We start from the raw sequence: 22,026 nt of genomic DNA, 5'->3' as shown, positions 1-22,026 counted from the left end.
TTCTGAACTCTCCCAATTCTCAACCGATTGCAAAGATGTAAACATCAATCTTTCTCTAAATTCTCTCATGATTTCAAATATGTAACTATCATAAACTATTATTGACTATAGCTACTGAATTGATTAAAAAACGTGAGGAACCCTAGAATTTAAAAATAAATTATATGATGATGCTAATGAATAAATGAATGATGATTGAGGGTTTTTGATCCTCTGATGATGCTGAACAAACTGGTATCGAGTTTTAGTGAAATATGTACAAGAATTAAAGAGTATGAGTTTGAAAATTTACCTCTGAAAATGGAGCTCGATGACTATGGTGGATGAACCTTAGAGGGAATGGATGAGTGCAAAAGCTTCCTGAAACTTTGTTGATGTTTTCTGAGCGCTTACTTCACTTGGAATCCTTCTGATTTGATCTACCCGACCCCTCTTGCTTGAGCTTCAAGTAAGAATGGAAGGTAGTGATTATGTACTTACAGATGAGTTGTGACCATCTGGATAGCTTCACCACACCCTAAGGAACGTGTCTGAATGCTTCCCATGTCCTGACACCCTCTGAATTGCTCTGCACTACCCCAACTGACTTTTCTCCAAAATAAAAGTGAAGATGATGTTCCTCCACTTCCAGAAGTGTTCGAGGTGCTTGGATCACTTCTAATGAACCTCCTTGAGATGTTAGAAGGCTTACTTTCAGAAGAAAAGCTTTGGTTTGAAGAAATCGACTCTTCTTGCCAAAGACCTTTTGAAAATGATAAGCAAAAGGGAGAGAGTGAGAAAGCAAGAATTCTGTGTTGCTTTGGTGTGTCTAATACTGAGGAGAGCACTTCTATTTATAAGCAAAGAGCTCAGAGTAGTTTGAGGGAGTGAGCTTTCTAAGTGAAGTCATTTTGGTTTCTTGGTGTAACTCGGTGGGAGAACTGACTTTTATTTTTATTTCACAAGCAATGTTGCGGTGAGCAAGAGTCGCCACCGACTTTTATTTTATCAATTTAGGAAAGGTATAAAAGAACAGGAAAGACCTTTTGAGAAAAAAAGTTCGGGGGGTAGGTTATGCAAAGGGAAGGTGTAAGCACCCTTTGCATCCATGGTTATCCATGGATTCTTAATTGCTTAGCTCACTTTGTTTGTTTGAAAGGTTTGAAAAGTGTCGTGTGTGTTTAGAAAAACAGTTTGATTTTGAAAATGTCTAAAAAGACAACGTTAGAAAATGGGGTGTGAAAAGCGTTTGATTTGTTGTAAGCAAGCACTTAAGAGTTACCTACCCTAAGTTCGTGAGGTCTTTCCTATTCTAAAGACTTTCCTTGAGCGATAGTACTATCCATACCATTTGAGGGTAGGTAGTCCTATACATTGGATGTGCGGGTCATCGAAGGGTCATCGAATCGTCATAGGGGCTATCCATACCATAAAGAGGGTAGGAAGTCCTATGCATTGGATGTGAATAGTCATAAAGGCAACAAGTAAGGACACCTTAGCAATCCGAAGGGACTATCATCATTAATCGTAGGCAACTCGAGGGACGAGATCATTTTAGCGTAGGCAACTCGAAGGGACTATAATCTTTATTCTGAAGGGACTATGATGATTTTGAATTGTAGGCAGCATATGCTAAGGCATCCCTACGCTCGAGGGACTTGACTATTATTTGAAAGGCAACAGAAGAGAGGGTTACCCTAAAGGTGGGTGAGTGCAAGTGTGTTGTATTCAGGTATTTTAATCTTGAGATTAGAGTTAGCTATGTTCAGTTTTAGTCTTGCCATACAAGACTATTAACATACATCTAACAGTTAAATAGCAGTTATATAGTGCGGAAAGTAAAAAAGCTGAAAAGAAAATCCTACGCTATTACAAGGCTTCAGGATGGGGGAATTACAAGTTCAACCAACGGGGATAAAAAATATTACAATTACAAGCCCCAAATAGAAATTAAAGCGAAAAGGAAATAATACGAAAATTAAGCAGTTATAAATGTTCATAGAAAATAGTCTAATTGCTCAAAAGATGGTACCTCACAATCAAAACAAACTGTTAGTACGAATATAAAAAATGAAGTGAAAATACGGAACAAGTATGCATCACAATTAATAAAGGAATCTGTTAGAAAGCTAAATCTAAACCCTAACAAACTAGAGAAAAGCTAAGAGAAATAAAAGAGACAAGTAAAATAAAGTAATAAAATAAAGACTTTTTCATTTCATTTTGATATTCTAAAATGTGTCCAAGACACTACATTATATAATGTCACTAATGAATAATTTAACAAAAGACCCAAACACTAAAAGCCCACTTAATTTATAATTGAAAAGCCCAACTAAAATATAATAAGAGTAAACTCATAAACTAACTTAAATTCTAAATTCTACTCTCTATCATTACCTACCCCTTCAAAATTAACCTTGTCCTCAAGGTTGTAAATTATAAAATAAAAACTTGGGGAAAATGTGACTTTTTTTTAAAGATGTTGGTAGAAGAATTTTCATACGTGAGAATGGGATCTAAAGTTGAAATAGTGGAGAATGGATATCAATAGTGAGGAGAGTTTTGTAGTGATTATGAGAGAGTAGTACACGGTGGGACCCATTTGCTTCTCCATAATGACTTTAGAATCTCTCTTATGATTATCCTAAAAAATTCATCTCAAACCTTATCTTTAACCCCCAACCACAAATTCAAATATCTTCAACTACACACACTAATGCACTCAGCCCCCCACACAGCACCACTTTCCCCTCTTTTCACGTGAAATTGTAGCGTGCACACTAAACTTTCTCTTTTTTTTTATTATTTTTTTTTCCACTTTTTTCTTTCTCCTTCTCTTTCCTTTTCACTTCCTGTTTTTTTTTCTTTCACAACAACAGTGCTCAAGTCACTTTTAACTTCCAGAATGAATAGATTTCAACATGAATGCTCAAAATGAAAAGAACCTTAAATGATTCCAACCATTTTTTTGAGTTCGGTCGGGTGGTTTTGGTGGTGGTCAGAGATGTTGTATGATGAATGGTGGTGGATTTGATGGTGCTGACAATACCCGTTGCAGATCTGGTGGTTTAGGTGGCGGTTTGGACGAATCCGGTAGCTTAGGTGGTAACACTGTTGTTTCTGCTGGCAATGATTCTATTTTTCCCGATGACAATGTTTTCTTTTCCGATAATGGATCTGTTTTCGTCGGAGATGACAGTGGAATTTCTTCTGGAGAAAACGACAGAGAAGTCGTTGGAGATGCTGCCGGAATAGTTGACGGATTTTTCGTCGGATGTGTTGCCAGAAATTTCACCGGGAAACCTGCCGGAGTTCGTAAAATCGCCGAAGAATATGACAGTAAAACCGGAGTTGTTACCGCTGTTTTCGTCAGAAGTGGCAGCGTAGATGAGTTTTGTGAATCACATACCTTTTCTATGCCTTCTTCTGCTGGCTGTTTTCCATAAGTTCGCTTGAATGAATATTTTTCTTTCAAAAACTTTTGTGAGTTTTTGAATGAATCTGAAAGATTTTGAATATCTTTCTTCAACTCTTCTCTATATTTATTTTCTATCTTTTGAGTTTCAATTAAGTATTGCCTTAGAGTTTCGAACTCATGAACAATTTCTAGTTGTGAAAAAAAATCATGAGGTTGTGGTGGAGTAGGATTTATGTGTTGTTGTTGGTGTGGACTGAAAGTTGAAAATGGAGGATTTGAGAAGGAATAGCAATATGGAGGGTATGAGTTTATGGATGGTGAATATGGGTTAGATGATAAAGGCGGTGTGGTTGAAACAGAGGAATAATAAGGATGTATTGGAGGAATGCTCCATTGATGAAATGGGGGTGTGAAGTTGGAATACTCCATGGGAGAGATTGAGTGCAAGAATGAAAGCACCAATGTTAGGATGCTAATTAGGAACCCTAACAAACTAAAGAAAAGCTGTAAAATAAAAGAGACAAATAAAACTAAGTAAGAAAATAAACTTCATTTCTTTTCATTGATATCTCAAATGTGTCAAAGACACTACATTATATAATGTCACTAATGGATAATTTAACAAAAGACCCAAACACTAAAAGTCCACTTAATTAATAATTGAAAAGCCCAACTAAAATATAATAAGAGTAAACTCATAAACTAACTTAAATTCTAAATTCTACTCTCTATCAGAATCTAATAATTTTCATACCAAATTACAAAGAAATAGATATAAGAAATATATTTTTTGTATTTTTTAACACTTTGGATCCTCTCCTTCATTTTTCTCTCCTTCCCTCTCCATCCTCTCTATCTCTCTCTTAATTTCATTCTCTCTCTTTATTATATTTTAATTTTTAATGATGAGTGAGAGTGAGATTAAGAGAGAGATAGAGAGGATGGAGAGGGAAGGAGAGAAAAATGAAGGAGAGGATCCAAGTCCATTTTTTAATGTTAAAAGAGAAAATAAAATTCCATTTCTAAGCATGTATAGAAAACCAATAAATTAAAATAGAGCATATTTTTGTATTTTTAGTATGAGGAAAATAAAACTAATAATTTTTTATATTTTTTAAAAAATAAACTCGATAATAAAATATTTTGGGGTTTTTTAATATATTAATCAAGTAACCTATTGACAAACCAACATGCCTCTTTTATCGTAATATATTTTTAACACTAAAATATCTAAATTAAATTACTCTTATCAAAATATCTACACTAATCCTAATCCTATATACTTCCTCTGGTCTTATTTATAAGCAAAGATTCTCTTTTTAGATTCATTGAATAATGAATGTATCTTGTCTATTATATAGACTAGATACATTCATTATTCAATGAATCTAAAAAGAAAATTTTTTCTTATAAATCAGACCGGAGTAGTAGATGGTAGTAATAACAAAAATTTATAAAGGAAATAGCAGCCACAAACAAAGGGGTGGTGGATTATATACAGCCACATGAGTTGAAACTTCAAATTTCTTTCCAACCAATTATGCCACGACAAGTAGAACATCAATTATATTAAATGACAATAAACAAAAAAAAAGACATAGACAACAAACAGAAGCAAATCATGCTTCTCCTACACAACTTTTTCTTCTTTTCCCTTCAAAGACCATAACAACATAAGTTTAAATTGGAATAAAATAGTCATGGAAAAAGGAAAGTGATAGGAAGCAATTCCTACCAAAGTTCTAAATTAGGGTTTAAACTAAGATAGGGGAAGAACAATAAAAGGGACTTAAAATAAAAGATAAAATTAAACTTGATTTTCATTGATTGATTCTAAATGTCTCTATGAGACTACATTATATAATACTCTTAATGGATAATAGACATAAAAGCCCAACTATTAAAAGCCCAAATACAACTAGAATTCAACAACAACACTAATAACTAATATTATAAATATCATTATACTCCTCTATCATTACTCACCCCTTTAAAATCAACCTTGTCCTCAAGGTTGAAACATTAGACACAAGTTTAATCAAATCTACTTCACTGAAGTCGTCCCGGGCTTTGTGGTCAATGGGACAGCCCCGATCGTGTGATCAAAGGGCTCACACCTGCGCTACCGTTGCAGTGTGCTTGTGAGGGTCGCGGGGCATTTCCCACTTGGTGTTAACACGCTTGCGTGCTCGGTATGGTAGGGTTATGTGGCCATGTAGGCTAATACATAATCGGTAACTCACCTCTAGTGAAGTCAAGTAGACTAAGTACTAGGCTTTCGCCCGATGGGCTCATGTGTCAAGATGGAGTTTTGTACTTGGCGTTAACACACGTGCGTGAAGATGGTTATTGGGACAATGACGCCATTTCGGCTAAGGTCATCTCGCGGCCAATTAGGCTTGTGCGAATCCGTTTAACTATTCTTGCAGTGTGCTTGTACAAGTCTCTTGATAATAAGCATGGGTGTAACTCATCGAGGGTGTGTTTTTATAACCTAGTCGAGGCATTAACACGCTTCTGGATTCCCCGTACATGGGTATGGGTTTGCATACTTGTTTGTTTATACAAATTGTGTATTTGTGATATGATGAGTCTGATGGTGGAGGAATCTCTTGTTTGGTCCGTACTTGTACCAGATGTGAGGATAAGCCCCAGATCAATGGTGGATTCGGTTTTATGATGCATGCACCCTGTAGGACCGAGTGGACCCATAGGATAGGATGACTCACTGAGATTTAGTAATCTCACCCCAATCATCTTATCTTTTTCAGGTGCAGTTTAGAAGTGTCTGATTAGTAGCAGGTTTGGATTTGAAGACTTAGAAGTAGTGATGGCTCGAAGACCTTGTTAAATCTCTTTTTCCACTGTGCAGATCCGTTGAAGACGTATGTTTTATAATTCTTAATAGAATTTCATGTTGTATTTAATGTGGATCTTCTTGTAACTTTAACTTTTGTATGTACTCAGTATCAATTTAACGTTTCATGCATAATATACTAGTCAATTATGTATGGGGTGTTACAACACTCCTATGCAGTTGATGCACCCATAGTATCCAATCGTTCATAAACTCGTTCACGTGCTTCACCACTTCTATCATCCTGAAACATAAATTAATCAAGTGTCAATTAATCTATAAAAGCAAAAAAATTGTGAGCAAATCCAGAATTATACTTTGTAAACTCCCTAACACTTGTGGATTAGCTAGTATCGCACCAAACTCAGTGCCAGGAATGTCAATTGTCACAAAAATAAGATAAACGTATAAAATACAATGATATTTTCCCAATACCAAATCCAATCTCACATACGAAACAATCTTTCGCACCTTGCCAAATTTGTAATAAGGTAATTGAATAGATGCAACTACTTTCTCATTCAGAGCAACAATGGTAGTTACTACATCTTGAAGACTAATAAATAATGTTTGTGATTTTAACCCAAAAAAATAATTGATAAATTGCAATGAAACATCTATGATGACTTATTGCAGATATCATCACTTAAATTAAACATCCTCACAATATCAATGGAATGTGGTGTTTGTCCAAGATATGAGTTGCATACAAAACTGGTGCCTTTAAAATATTAACTTAAAATTGTAAAACTTGATGAACTTATTAGCTGCTTAATAATGAAAAAAAACTACGGATCACTCGATTAAAAGATGGTTCAGATGGAAAGTGAATATATTTATAAATCAATAGCATGATGACACTTTTTTAAATCTCATTGTTGTTATGATTCAAGTAAATTTCACGCCATATGAGAAAAATAACAACATCTGCAAGAGTCAGAACTTGTAGACCTTCCATTAGTGCTTGAAGTGCACATATTGGATTGATCCCAGTCAAGATCACACGAACACCACCTTGTTTCAAGGCGGCAGCATAACCCTTGCCAACATCTCCGTAACCACAAACAACCGCAACCTTTCCAGTGGGATGTGTTGATGTGCATAAGGTATATTCTTATGCACGGTGCATAAATACTCAAATATTGTTTACATTACTCAAAGTATTATATTTATTATTCAAAATAATATACATATTACTCAAAGTTTGGGGTGGCAAGTTTTATACGAAAAGAGGCGAGTGTGATAAAAGAAAAAGAAAAAAAACAAAAGAAAAAATAATGGAGAGTCTTTAATAACCAAAGAAAGAAATAAGATAAGACCTCGTATGAACACACTCGCCCAAGCAAATACTCGGGTAAAAATGTGAATCACTCCAAGAAAAACCGAGCAAACTCTAAAGAGTTTATGTGAAATCACAATGTAAAAAGAGAGCACCACAATGAAAAGAAACGACGTGAATGCCGAGCCCGAAAACCCTTGTGTATCCAATTGTTTATTTTCCTTACCGTACCTAAGCCCCGTTACAACCCAAAGACCTCCAAAAGTGTGTGTAATTTGTTTGTGTAGTGGAAGTAGAATATATTCAAAGTTAAAAGTTGATATTGCATAGCCTAAACTGTGAGTGTGCTAACCCTGAGAGAATTAGTGAGAAGTGTGAAAAGCTTGCAGGTGAAGAAATCTCCAATGTGAAAGTGTAGCGGATGAATGGGATCGGATTACCGGAAACTTGACAGGGAAGGTAGAAAACAAGTTGCGAAAAACATCGGCTGTATTGTGGTACGCAGGAATTTTAGGGTGACCTCGTTGTTGTCTCGTACATCACTTGAGAACATGCAATGAGATAAGTTTGGGGTTGTGATCGGTCACCATTTGTACTGTGTTTGCATCAATCATTTGGCAAAAAACTTGTCATTTCGGTATCACATAGTTTTTTTAGCCGAATCACATAGTTTTTTTATCAATAAAGGTTCAAAGATCTTACCGTATTGTTCTACCCTCCCGTTTACCCGTTTACGGTCTAACCGATCTGACGGCTAGAACGGTCCGAGTTTTAAAAATATGGATTACATTTCCTACTACGTACTGCCCATATACATATAATGATATATCCTATGTGATTTCATGAGACACACAATTTCATTTAGAAAATGGATATTGCGATATAAGATTCTAAAACAAAATGATCAATGCAAATGTAATATATGCTATTTTACAAAATTGTTTTAAAATGTGTTTCAAACAAAAATATTGACGACTTGTGGGTAGACTAAATTATCTTGCAGTCGCCAAATCATATATTACATTTGTATTGATCATTGTGAGTCAATTTGTGAAAGCTCCATGTGATAGTCATTGGGATGCAATCATTTGAAATATTAGATATATAAATAATACACTAGGAAGAGGAATATTATATGAAGATAATGGGGATGCTAAAATTACTTGTTATTCAGATGCTGACTGGGCTTGATCACTGTCTGATAGGAGATCTACTTCTAAATATTGTGTTCTTATTTGGGATAATTTGGAGAAACCAGAAATAAAATAAAGTTGCACTATCTAATGCTGAACCCAAATACCGTGTTATGGCAACAACTTCAAAGTAGATTGCATTACTTAAAAGTTTGCTTTCAAGGCTTAGGTTGAGAGATTGTAATTTTACCATAAATTTACCTTTCAAAGGAGATTGTAATTTTACCAACTGCACCATAAATCATTAAAATTACAATCATAATAATTTGAAAGATAATTTATTCTTAAAATTTGACAATTGTCATTTTTATAATTTTAGTATTATCTAATTATAATAAATAATTTACATAATTATAAATAATAATAAAATCATATTTTAAAATAGAGACACCAAAACTTAAGAAAATGAAAATAGAAATCAAAATTACAATTAAGCTAAAAAAATATAAAAAAAATCAATTCATCGGATCAATAAATCCACCGATTCACTAGTCTGATCAATGATCCGGTCGGACCACACCAGTTTTTACTAGGTCAATTGCAATCTGAAGATCTTACCGGACCATTCTACCTTCCAGTTTACGGTCTAGCCAGTTCCAAAATAGTCTAAATTTTAAAACTATTGATTACATTACCTATCGATTACATTACCTACTATGTATTGTCCATATACATATAATTATATATCCTATGTGATTTCATGAGACACACAATTTCATTTAGAAAATGGTTGGGATAAAAGATACTAAAGTAAAATTATCATTTTTAAAGCAGTTTTAATAAATTATATTATCAAATAATTTTTGTTTGAAACACATTTTAAAACAATTTTATAAAAGAAAATTTCTCACCCCACCCCATAACATTTAGGCGCACCACCGAAATGACAATTTTGCCCTCGTGCTTCCGTAGATGGATCTCCGGAAGCACCTCTTTTTTTTGTTTGTTTAAGTTTACTTTGTTCCGTAGATGCATCTACAGAAACATTCCGTAGATTCATCTACGAAAGAGTTTGATGTTATAGTTCGCGCCAAACCCTTCCCCTCCCCATTCTTAAGCTTTTATTTGCTCTCTCTCTCTCAAAAATCCTCCCAACCCAAAAATCAAACAACTCCCTCCATTGCATTTTTTCTCTCGAGTTCGGCCGACATTTTTAACATCAACAACCTACACATTCCATCTAGTTCAAATATCAATTTAATCGGTAAGTTTTCGATATTTCGAGTTATTTTAGAGTAGTTGTGAAATCGAATTAGAATTCGATATTTAGGTGTATAGTTGATTGAATAGGTTTAGAAATAGTGTTTATAGACAATGCAGGTAATGTTTTAGGGTTTAAACGCACGATCAAGGCACAAAAATGGTTTTTTTTTGTGATTGAACAGTGGAGAAGACGCTATTGTTGCGTTCTCTACTTTCAGTAGCTTCCGTAGATCCATCTACGGAAGAGATATACGTTAGGGCACTTCCGTAGATGCATCTAGGGAAACACCCAATGTTATTGAAAGAAAGGTCCTTCCGTAGATCCATCTACGGAAGCACCCAGGATTTTTGGAAGAATGGTGCTTTTGTAGATTGATCTACGGAATAGTATTTTTCTGTTATTATTTTTATGTTTATTTATAAATACGCAGTTTCTAACTTGATCATTTTTGTATCATAATGCAGACATCATGACTTACAGTCCGGACAAGGACATACATGGTAGGACAACACAACAACATCCATTCAGCGAAAACGGATGTTGTGCATAGTATCTCAGGTGACCGATGGAGCTGCGGTTGTACTTGACCCACCTTCTACTTCTACATCCGACACACCCGTTTCAGCCGGACCCATTCTTTCACCTGCATCAGTCGGGCCCATTCGTTCACCTGCTTCAGCCAGGCACATTCCATCACCCGTTCCAGCCGGGCTTTCCACGTCTACTACTCCATCACGGAGACCTCAGGATGATCCTGAGGGTGCTTCATACTTACTTCCACCCTCACATAGACTTCGTCAGGGCAATTCTTTTTTTGCTGGGCCACCTCCGGAGGTACACGAGGATGATCTGGTGCGGGGGCCAGTGCCTGTGCCAGAGCCCGTTTGGTACCCCGGTGGGCCCGTAGACGCCTCTCTGCTTATTGGATATGCAGACCATGCTGCGAGATGTATATGGGATGGAGATGTAAGTTTTATTTGATAGTTACATATTTATTTATTTTCTTCAACTCTCACCTTGATTATTACTGACCGTTTAAATTTTTTATAAAATTTCAGAGCAGGGACTCCCAGAGGTTCTACAACCATGGACGGAAGATTAGGGATCTCGCGCAGCCTGACCAGCCATGGTTTCAGGAGGTACTGGCAGCTTCAGGTCTGAGGGACCTTTATATGCTTGGCTACTATACTATACATAATGGTATGCCTGCAGCCTTTGTAGAGAGATGGCATCTTGAGACCTCCTCCTTCCATTTACTCCACGGTGAGATTACTATCACCCTAAATGATGTGGCATGCCTGCTTCATCTACCTATTAGGGGTACCCTATTTCGTCACGGTAGGATGACGAAAGCGGAAGCTCAGGAGATGCTGATTGCTAAGTTGGGGGCTGATCCCGATGATGCCCTTGAGGAGGTTGAGAGGACTCGGGGGGTCCACGTCAGGTTTAGCTTCCTTCAGAGGCAGTACGACTTGGAGCTCACTGCGGCTCACCAGGCTGAGGGAGACGACTTGGAGCAGGCTACGCACAGAGAGCGGGCGCTGAGGTGCTACTTCCTATATTTGATAGACACCCAACTCTTTGTGGACACGAGCTCGACGTACACAGACGTCGTATACCATACGTACTTATCGGATATATCATGTATCCATGAGTACAATTGGGGAGCGGCTGTACATGCGTACAATTACTACAGACTGGGATAGGGATGCACGTGGAAGACAAGGACCGTGTCAGGCAGCTGTACACTTTTAGTGGTAACAATGTTATACTCTTATACTTTTTTATATTCTTTTAATAGTACTTTAAAATAACCGTGTTTTGTTGTTTCAGGCTTGGATACTACAACACTTCCCAGACATTATTGGCTGGAAAGAGGTGTCCACCTACACAGAGGTCATGCTGCGTGCCAAATGTTTCTTCCCCCGCAGAGGGAACCCACATTCGGATCCATACAGGCGCGGTCTTGACTGCATGGCCACCGAGGACATCAGGTATGGCTGCTATGCTGCACCTCGGGAGACGGTTCCGTTTGGCGAGATAGCTCTGTACTCCAGATGGTTGGCCGCTAGCTCGACCATTGTTGTACGCTATCTTTCGGACCAAGTCATGCGACAGTTTGGATATGAGCAGACCATACCTCGCGATCCTAGTGTATTAGCTCCTATCGCCATGACTCGCATGCAGTTAGAGGAGGTCTTTGCAGATTGGGAGCATCACATGGTCCCTGAGGAGGCACGGGCGACGCCATAAGAGCATGCCTGGAGCTGTGTCGAGGGATACATATCCTGGTACTACAGAGTCTCACACCCCTACATGCTTCCAACTGCAGAGGGAGGTCCGCCCAGACCAGCCCACGAGGAAATTTTCTGTGCGCATCAGGCTCAGTTGGACCACACTCAGGATCTTCTTCCTCTGTGTCGTCAGATGGTTGACAGGGGCCTCTGAGTCTTTGCAGAGGGTTTCTTCCCGGAGGGCACTGTTCATAGGCGTGTGCTGGACGTTATGATCAGGATGGCAGAGATTTGTTTATGTATTTTTGATGATGTACTCGACTATGAGTTTGGATTATGTATTTGACCGACATTATTTATATATGGTATTTTTATTGGTCAACGCATTATTGTCTTTATATGTAATTCTTAATTAAAAAAATGTTTGTGTTTAAAAAATGGAGTTTTTAAATAAAAATAAAAAGAATTCAAAAAATAGCATATTGTTCCGTAGATGCATCTACGAAACACTATGTTTTCACCACCTTCTGTATATGCATCATATGATCGAAGAAGTGTTAGCCTAAGTTTTTGGATATTCATTCAGTACCAATCTTACTTTCTCAGCCAAAGGAGCCCAACTCTAAAGAAAAACAACATTGGTAAAAAAAATAAATACTTTTTTTATAATTCTAGTACTAATCATGCAACTATAATTAAATTATGTTGATCTTGACTATAATTAAATCAAGTACCTTTTTGTCAACGCATCGGAAATGCAGTGATAAACAATATTTTTGTTGTTCTCTACCATAGCTCCGGAGACAGATTTTATTTATAAAATAGCATATATTTAAAAGAAAAAAAAGCAAACCAGATTCAAAGAAACCTTGAAAATATATATTTAATTTTGAGACCAATGTGAATGGAGTCGGGGTGCGGAAGACAAAATCAATCCCGCCAAACCAGCTGCCATTTTGCTTAGTGGGACCGAGTGAGTGAGAAATCTGCACCTCACCACAGTGAAGACAATTAACTATTCTATCTATGTTCATGAGTGAGGAATTTTTGTAAGGAGGAAGTTACTAAGAACCATTCTTCCCGTACCTTTCTATTGTTGTCTTCTCTGAAACATATGCCGAGTCCAAGTGGTGTTTGGAAGAGATGGCTACTATTGCTGAATGCTGTAAAAAACAACTCATGCTAAGTTCCGAGTTCTGGGAATTTGGGGGATGAGTGGAGTAGGAAAGAAAACTCATGCTACTGTTTTATACGACAAAATCTCTTATCTGTTTGATGCTCGTTGTTTTATTAATAACACAAGCAAACTTTATATGGATGGTGGTGCTGTTGCTGTACAAAAACAGATTCTTCGTCAAGCTCTAGATGAAAGAAATCTAGACTCATACGATACTTGTGAAATAGCTGGAATTATGATAAATAGACTTCAGAGTGGCATTAAGGTCCTTCTAGTTCTTGACAATGCTGATCAATATGAACAATTGGAGGAATTTGGATTTTCTTTCCAACAACTTGCAATATCTTTTGTGGCAAGGATACCCTTTTACTTCTTTGCCGTCAAATTTTGAGCCATATTATCTTGTGGAATTGAATATGCCTGATAGTAGCCTTCAACGACTATGGGAAGGTTGCAAGGTACTTTAATAGTTCTTCTTCCATTTTACTTGAATAGGAATAAGTTAGACTAAATTTTATGATTTAATCTAATAATTAATCACATACAAGGGCATGACATGCTGAATAATAAATATAATTATACTTTAGTATGGTAACGAAATAAACGTTCGAGCATGGAAGCATGCATACACAAATAATCTTAGATACGGTTTAACTGTAAATTTTTTTGACTCATGTGCAGTAGCTTGTCTTGCACGCTTTTAAAAATGGTTATAACAGTTAGATTCTCATTATACCGAAATGAGGTATCGCGATATCCCCTCATATGGAGGAAGATACTCATATAGGGGACATATGAAATGAGAACTTTAACTATTATAAAAACTGAGAACTTTTAATAATAACTGTTCGATATATATATAAATAAACATTTTTATTGATGGTTGCTAACTCTTTATAGGAACTACCTAATCTGAAAAGCATGGATTTGAGCAACTCCAAGTATCTTATAGAGACTCCAAAGTTTTTTTCGACCCCAAAACTCGAGCGACTAGATTTTACAGGATGCACAAACTTAATTCAGATCCATCCATCAATTGGACATCTTATAAAACTAGTTTTCTTAAGTTTGCAAAACTGCAGTAGTTTGGTTGACCTTGATTTTGGTAGTATATCAAGATTATGTTCTTTGAGAGTTCTACGCCTTTCTGGATGTACAAAACTTGAAAAGACGCCAGATTTTACCGGCGCATCAAATCTCGAGTACCTTGATATGGATGAATGTACAACTTTATCCAAAGTTCATGAATCCATTGGGAATTTGACACAGCTTAAATTCTTGAGTTTGAGAAACTGCACAAATCTGGTTGGAATGTGCGATGGGTTTAAGATGATGGCATCCCTTGTTACTCTAGATTTTTGCGGTTGCTTGAGTCTTACAGTTCTACCCCTGCAATGGACTCTTTCTGATCATATGAGATCTTTGATTTTTCTAGATTTAAGTTTTTGCAATCTTCATGAAGTACCAATTACTATTGGAACATTAAAGACATTAGAAAGACTAAATCTACAAGGAAACAAATTCCGTTCAATACATAATAATTTCTTTAATCTTCACAACCTAGCATATGTAAACTTATCTCATTGCCATGAGCTTGAAACTATTAAACTCCTATCTTCCAAAAGTGCTTCTTCTGGAGGAAGATATTTTAAAATAGCAGCTGGATCTGGTGATCATAGGTCAGGATTATATATATTTGACTGCCCCAAGATCATGAAGATTACCAAACACGAAGAAATGTTATATATATGGTTTCGAAGACAGCTTGAGGTGTGTATGTATTCTTTTTTTCTTCTGATCTAACATGTACAATCTGGAAGACCTATAAAGCAACATGTTTAAATTAACTTGTTGCATTTCCTTAATTAGGAGAAGCTATTCTAGAGTGTTCTCGTGATTTGGTAATTACTCATTCCGTCCCACAGTGAGTGATCCCTTCCGCACTATACATTAAAATGAGTCACTCATTATAAGACACTTTTTATTCCAATTGGATCACTTATTGTAGGACGGATGAAGTATATATTTTTGACTACCTTTAGTTGACTAGTCATTATCTGCAAGCTGCAAACTACTTAACGCTTTTCATGGCTAATAATCATATGCCATTTCCTTGTTCTCTCTAACGAATAAATTTGTCTTATTTTTCTACTGGTACCAGAATCCCCTAAACTTTCGAGGTGGCTTTGACATTGTTGTTCCTTCGGATTGGGAAAACATTGATTTTCCGTCACGTAGTTTTATTTCAAGATGGTTCAATCACCAATTTGACGGCGGTTCAATAGTAAGGGTAATAGATTTTGATGAGTTTGACAAGAAGTTTGGCTTTGCCTTCTGTGTGGCATTTGAGGTAAACAATAGTCCTGCGAATTCTGGTTCTCCACAGAATTCATTTTCCTCTGCACTCCCACATCCTTTATATCTTTCTTTTGAAAATGAACACACAGAGGAACGCTTCGATATGCCGCTCAATTTGGAAATGCACAAAATTGATGGCTCTAAACATCTTTGGCTAATCTATATCTCTCAAGAGCATTGCCATTTTCTAAAAACTGGAGCGCATATCACGTTTAAAGCCTGCCAAGGTTTGTCCATAAAGAAATGGGGATTGCGCTTGCTCATAGATTCTGGGAACACTCATCGGACACCGATGCGCCCCAGCTTTTCTTAGATTATGTACAAGAAACTAGCACCAAGTCTGGACCTAAAATCCAACTTCCTTACAATTGGTTGGTTACTGATGAGGAAGAAGTTGAAAATTCTGGAGCCAAGTCAAAGGAATTTGATCTTTCTAATCTGGGCCTTTAGGTATGCTAACCACAGTCAAAATGCACAACACGTTTTGTGAGCCTTGAGGTAATTATCTTTCTTAAGCAGTCACATATTGCAACGATGGAGAGCGTAAGGCCTTTGTAAACATGTTAGCTAGTTGATCATGCATGGAGATAGGCAGCAGGTGGATAAGCTTTGAATTGATCTTTTCGCAGATAACATGACAATCCAATTCTATGTTTACTACGTTCATGAAAAGAAGAATTATGAGTCAAGTAAATTGCAGATTTACAGTCACAAAAAACGATGCAGACTGATCAAAATGCACAAGCAGATCACAAAATAAGTACTGTAACCACCGTATTTCATAGGTGAGAAGGTTATTAATATTATGACATACTAATAATGAAAGAAAATTCAAAGTATATATACCAAACACTTCAGCAAATCCTTAGGCTGAGGTCATATGGATTTAGTCTCCTCTCACTGCATCATGTTAATTAGCCCCACAAAAGAGACAGTTTTAAGATAATAAACTTTAATTTTATGTTATTTTTCCAATATGTTTGAGATTGCACTTCATGCTAACTCTTTTTCACCAAAACACAGGTTATTATAACATTCAAAGCAAAACAAAACCCTCCATCTACTAACTAAAATCAACTACAAATTTATAAATTCCAATTACAAGTCCCATTTTTCTAATATATTGGGACACATCATATGGATATAGATATTTATATATTAATAGCTAAAATCATAAGAAAAATATATAGATACTATTACATCACTTAAAACAATGAAATTTCTCTTCCCCTTGTGACTCCTATTTCTGATTGTGTACATCATTTTATTGCAATTGAATTCTCAAACAACTGCAACATCGTACTATAACAGCAACAGATTCAAATCCTTGCCGTTATAGCACTATATTGCAGTCGCAGAGAATTCAATAGGAGTGAGGTACATCATTAATAATTGTTCCACATATGGGGCATAGCCACTTCAGATAAGTAACTCTCAGAACTTCCTTCACCAAAGCTTGGTGATGACCCTTTTAGATTTTGATTACTACTATTATTATTATTGTTATCAAGAGTGTTTCTTTCCATTTTTGAGAGTTGACTCAAAACAGCTTTTAAAACCTTTCTATCACAAGACAAAGGGTCTAAGCTATAAGATGCTCCTCCAAATGTAGTTGTTGGATTGTTGTTATTGTTGACTGTTGGTAGTTTTGGTTCCATGTTTGTTGTAGGGTTGAAGAATGGATTGATTTGGTTTTGAGAGAAAATGGAGAAGCAGGGCACTTGCTCATATTCATCTGTGTGGAATTGAGCTTGGTGATCAAAACTTATGTATGAATCCATTAATGCTGGAAGTGATGAAGAGCCTGTGTCATCATAGCAACTACCCATGCTTGGTTTTGTAGCAATTTCTCTGTTTTTGTAGAAGACTCTACACAATACCCAATCTTCCTGTGTAACAAGATTATGCAAATTATTAATATCAATTTTAAAATATAAATTTTTTAAATAAATTTTGAAATTAAATAAGTAAGTTAACAATTATAATAATTTTATAACTCGTTAAATCAGCTTAGTTTAGTTGATAATTATGCACAAACATCAAATTACAGCAATGCAGATTCGATTCGAAAATGCAAGATTTATTTTATCATTATTTTAAGGATAGAGTTTTCTTTCTATGGATAAAAATAATATAATAATTTTATAAAATTGTTTTTGTTAGTAATTGATTTGATTTTGATTTAACAACTAAAAAAATGTTGGATGCATATTCTTTTGACCGGTTAATTCAAATGAACTAATTTCACCGTCTATTTACAGAAATTCGTTTAAATTTTCTCTGTATAAACTTGATTCAATACAAAAGTTAGTTATACCTAAGTCTTTATCACTACGTCAATCCCGAATTTGCGATGTTAAATCTTTATTTCCATATGCATAATACATTATAATTTTGATAATCTTACAGGCTTACCTAAGTGTTTAATAAAAAATTCAAAGAGGATCTACTTAGGTAAGCTACTCAATATCTTTTTGTAGTCACATTCTAGCCAATAGCCATGTGAGACAAATTTGGTTTGGTAATAAATAAAAATAAAAAATTCTAAAAAGTCAAAAGTCCTTATTTCATGCAAGAAAAACAATAATACAAAATCTATTTATATTATTAATATTTAATAACATACCTTAGAAGAAGAAAATTTAGGAGGGCCATGAGGACCTTCAATGCGAAACTCATGCATAACCCATTCAGTTTTTCTTCCCTTTGGTGCCCTTCCTTGATAGAACACTAATGTTTTTCTCATGCCAACAAGAGTGCCCTTGCGAAGGATAGATCTGTCTTTTCCAGTGGCCTTCCAATAGCCTGATGCAGTTGCACGATTTGTGCGTAGGCCTGTTGCATATTTGCGATCTCTTTGTGTATAGAAATACCATTCCTTTCCTCCCACACATGCTGCTTCTGCACCAAATTCATTACAATATAATGTTAGTTACGGATAATAGTTCGAAGAATTAGTCTCTACAGTTAAGCGCAAAAAATTGCTATTTTTCCTTGAAAGATGATCGACAAAAAAAATATTTATATAATTTTTTTTGATATTTTGATATCCAACTTTTTGACTGGACTAATTCAAGAATGTCAATTTCACCGTCTACTAACAGAGAACAGAGTTCTGTATGAACTGATTCAACACAAAAATTAATACTAACTGACAGAATTCAAACTCAATATAACTATGATATGTTATGTTAATTTTGGTCAGATGATGCAGAACATGTGCAATTATAGATTAATAAAAGGTGCAAATTAGTTTTTATGTTTAAGTCAACTATGACTAGTTAAAACCAACTGTCCAAATTAATAATATTATCATAGGTTAAACTTAATCCTTAAATTAAATGCAATTTCATGACTTTTTTTTCTTTATCTTAATTATTATATTTGAGTTTTTATGATAAGAATGTAAACTATACTACTAATTTAGATACTATTGTATTGGCCCCATATACATAATTGAAGACTCTTCCATTAATTGTTGATGTGTTTTTTAATTTAGCTATCTTTATCAGTTTCTTTTCATTCGTGACATGCTTGGATAAAATCCAAAACTAGTTATGGCGATTTCATAATCAAACAGTTGAAATCATTTTCAAAATAATTAAACTTCAACTTGGCTTACTGCACCAAAGCTTCAATGTTGACCCATATATCAAACAATATTTTATTTTTTTAATGTATTATCAATGTAAAATATTTTACACACTCAGATTACAACCTTTTAAAAGAAATATTTTATGTGTGATTTAAAAAAAGTCAAACTTCTACAAAAATTAACGGTTATAATTTTAACAACAGTATAAAACTGTTTTATACTGTCGGTGTATTTTCATTAAATTTTTTTTTGTTTAATCTATTTTTGGTTTATAAAAAGAAATTGATAAAATATATATTTATGAATAAATTGTATAAGTTATTTTTATAAAATAAATAAAATAAATTTTTATAAACTACTTATAGTAATGATAAGTCTTTCTCAACACTTGCTATCTTTTCTTTTTGAAATGAAAGTAAGATGAACTTAGTTGGGTCCAGCAACAATAACTAAAGTTTGATAGTTCAATCACTTTACTATATGACATGTAAATCAATTAATCACGTCCATGTGTTATTGCAATGTAAACCAATATTTGAATTATTATTATGATTTAAATCATTATCAAACACTTTATAATAGGACAAGTTCATTGTGTCAATTTATTAGTTTATTTTAATTATGTGATATAATTTAATCTGCAAATACTGTTAGAAATTTGTATTGTAAGCATATGGGAAGAGTTTATGATTTTTAGAACTTCCTGTTCAAAGATGCTAACCTCAACTCAACTGTCTACATCCCTTTCCAAGATACGTGTATGTATATGTATTTACTTATTTATATAAATATTTAATGAAAACAAATTCTATAAATTATTCTACGCTTTAAAATAGTATTCGCAATTTTTCTACGCTTTAAAATTTGATCCAATTTGGCCGATCGAACTAAGTCTGATTGTGAATCGGAGACTAGAGTGACATAGAAGGTTAAAATATCAAAAATACTACTCATTTTGTAGAAATTAGTGTGATCCGACTAATTCATCAACTAAACAAACGATTCAACGGATTTGTTTGAATAATTTTTTGTGTGAGAAACCATAGTTATATTGTAATAAATCCGTGTTATGAAAAAAGAATTATTTTGATGAATTTAATTAATTATTGATTTTTTTAAATGTGTTTTTGTTATATTTTATATGTTTTTTAGTTTTATAGTTATTATATGTATGATATGAATTTTAAATCAATAATTTTTTTATTGCTCGCATATAAACTGAATGAACAGATCATTTGATGAATGAGTCTCTGACAATTACCTAATAATTTAATGTCTAAATAATCACTATCAATGATCTAATAATCGTGTGCGTGTGCGTGATCTAGCGGTGAAACACTTGAGTCTTGAAAGTGTGTTTTTCTTAAAGTCTAAGGTTGGAAACTCGCTAGATTCAAATTACTTATTAAAAAAGAATATCTAATAATCTATCGTCTAAGCGAGTTGATCATTGATCACTCGTCTTAATTTTAAAACATTAAATATTTTCTAATACATGATATTTTTAATTAAAATAATATTATCTTTCAATGTTATTTAATTATACAATACATAAGCGCAGCCACCTGTACCTACCTATCTTTATTACATATTGTTAGGATTAGGAATAAAACCCATCCATGACATCCATTAAAATACAAAACCTTATGTCAACTTATGACCCTAATGAAAAATGCAAAATAAAAATAATGTCATATTCTTCTTTCTATCTATTTCACAATGAACAAAACTATAAAACAAATACTCAATTAACATTTAGATCACAATTGTTCATACAAAAATTGGAATCATTATAGCCATTACAGTTACTATCATCATCACATCAATTTTTTCAAACATCAAAATTTAAATAATTCAACACAATAATTCATAGATCAAGCATATATGAAACAATAATAACTATATATAATAGAAAATGCATGATAATATATAATGAAAGAAAATTAATTAATGAAATTATAGATTCATAAACATGATTAATAATATAAATCATAATACTAATTACCAGGAATATCCCATGGTTCACACTTGTTAAGATCAACATCAATCATGAGAAGAGAATCACTATGAGTAACCTTCTTCATCAAGTAATCACACACAAGTTCTTCATCTCTAGGATGAAATCTGAACCCTGGTGGAAGCTTTGCTTCAACCATACTTATGTTGCTCATTTTATTTTATTTTGTTTCAAACAAAGATATAGAAAAGAAAAAAGTTTCAGATTCTTTAAGTGATGAAATTTTTTGAAAGAGAGAAATAATTATAGAGAGGAAGGAGATGAAATGTGTATCTATATATATAAAATGAGAGTGGGAACACAAGTGGAAAAGTCAACATGTAATTAGTTGATAATAACAAGGGTAATTATGTAATTAATTATTGTATTTACAAAGATTATGATGATGTGCACAAACCTTTAGCTGCCAACTGGCTCATTAGTGATGTGTATCTCTAATTTAATGTTTCTTGATTTTATATTTTTTTCATTCTATTAATTCTATTAATAAAATTATTTTCATATATTAGAGTAATTTAGATTAAGAAATTAAATTAAATAAAAATTTACAAAAAAATAAAAATAATAATTAGAGAGATGGCACATGAAGCAGCCTCTAGTCAGAATCAAATCAAAGAGGTAGGGCCCACTAGGTGATGAGAGATATGACATAGACATTATTTTTTGTTTTGTCCATTTATGCATGATCTATCTTTTTTCTATTTTTTGTTTT

The 22,026-nt window shown here is 34.3% G+C and overlaps 2 protein-coding genes and 1 pseudogene across 3 annotated transcripts; 2 read left to right on the top strand and 1 right to left on the bottom strand.

Annotated features, from left to right (window-relative positions):
• Nucleotides 1–10,470: 10,470 nt before the first annotated feature.
• On the top strand, nt 10,471–12,186 carry LOC131625107 (protein MAINTENANCE OF MERISTEMS-like). The gene is made up of 3 exons (XM_058896001.1): nt 10,471–10,899; nt 10,992–11,606; nt 11,767–12,186. Exons 1-3 carry the CDS (start codon nt 10,471–10,473, stop codon nt 12,184–12,186), a joined length of 1,464 nt encoding a protein of 487 aa, XP_058751984.1.
• Nucleotides 12,187–13,054: 868 nt separating this feature from the next.
• LOC131625159 (disease resistance protein RPV1-like) lies at nt 13,055–16,645 on the top strand (annotated as a pseudogene).
• A 110-nt stretch (nt 16,646–16,755) lies between these two features.
• Nucleotides 16,756–21,548, bottom strand: LOC131625160 (NAC domain-containing protein 21/22-like). 2 transcript variants are annotated; one of them, XM_058896059.1, is made up of 3 exons: nt 21,303–21,548; nt 18,329–18,597; nt 16,756–17,591 (listed from the first exon to the last, which is right to left on the bottom strand). In XM_058896059.1, exons 1-3 carry the CDS (start codon nt 21,466–21,468, stop codon nt 17,088–17,090), a joined length of 939 nt encoding a protein of 312 aa, XP_058752042.1. In that variant the 5' UTR covers nt 21,469–21,548; the 3' UTR covers nt 16,756–17,087. The 2 variants fall into 2 exon arrangements, with proteins under 2 accessions (XP_058752042.1, XP_058752043.1); XM_058896060.1 differs by having other exon boundaries at nt 18,329–18,603; nt 21,303–21,486.
• Nucleotides 21,549–22,026: the final 478 nt, after the last annotated feature.

The sequence above is a fragment of the Vicia villosa genome, unplaced genomic scaffold, assembly GCF_029867415.1.
Source record: "Vicia villosa cultivar HV-30 ecotype Madison, WI unplaced genomic scaffold, Vvil1.0 ctg.000189F_1_1, whole genome shotgun sequence".
NCBI lineage: Eukaryota > Viridiplantae > Streptophyta > Magnoliopsida > Fabales > Fabaceae > Vicia > Vicia villosa.
The sequence above is the reverse complement of the archived record's forward strand: the minus strand, read 5'-3'. Positions and strand labels throughout refer to the sequence as shown.

Bases quoted from the DNA above. Each gene is read 5' to 3' on its own strand.
- LOC131625160 (XM_058896060.1), bottom strand. From the start codon at position 21,468: ATGAGCAACATAAGTATGGTTGAAGCAAAGCTTCCACCAGGGTTCAGA. The intron at 18,604-21,302 runs GTAATTAGTATT...AATTTGGTGCAG, and splicing joins TGAACCATGGGATATTCCTG to AAGCAGCATGTGTGGGAGGA. The intron at 17,592-18,328 runs GTATGTTATTAA...CTTGTTACACAG, and splicing joins CTAAATTTTCTTCTTCTAAG to GAAGATTGGGTATTGTGTAG.
- LOC131625107 (XM_058896001.1), top strand. From the start codon at position 10,471: ATGTTGTGCATAGTATCTCAGGTGACCGATGGAGCTGCGGTTGTACTT. The intron at 10,900-10,991 runs GTAAGTTTTATT...ATAAAATTTCAG, and splicing joins GATGTATATGGGATGGAGAT to AGCAGGGACTCCCAGAGGTT. The intron at 11,607-11,766 runs GTACATGCGTAC...TTGTTGTTTCAG, and splicing joins AGTACAATTGGGGAGCGGCT to GCTTGGATACTACAACACTT.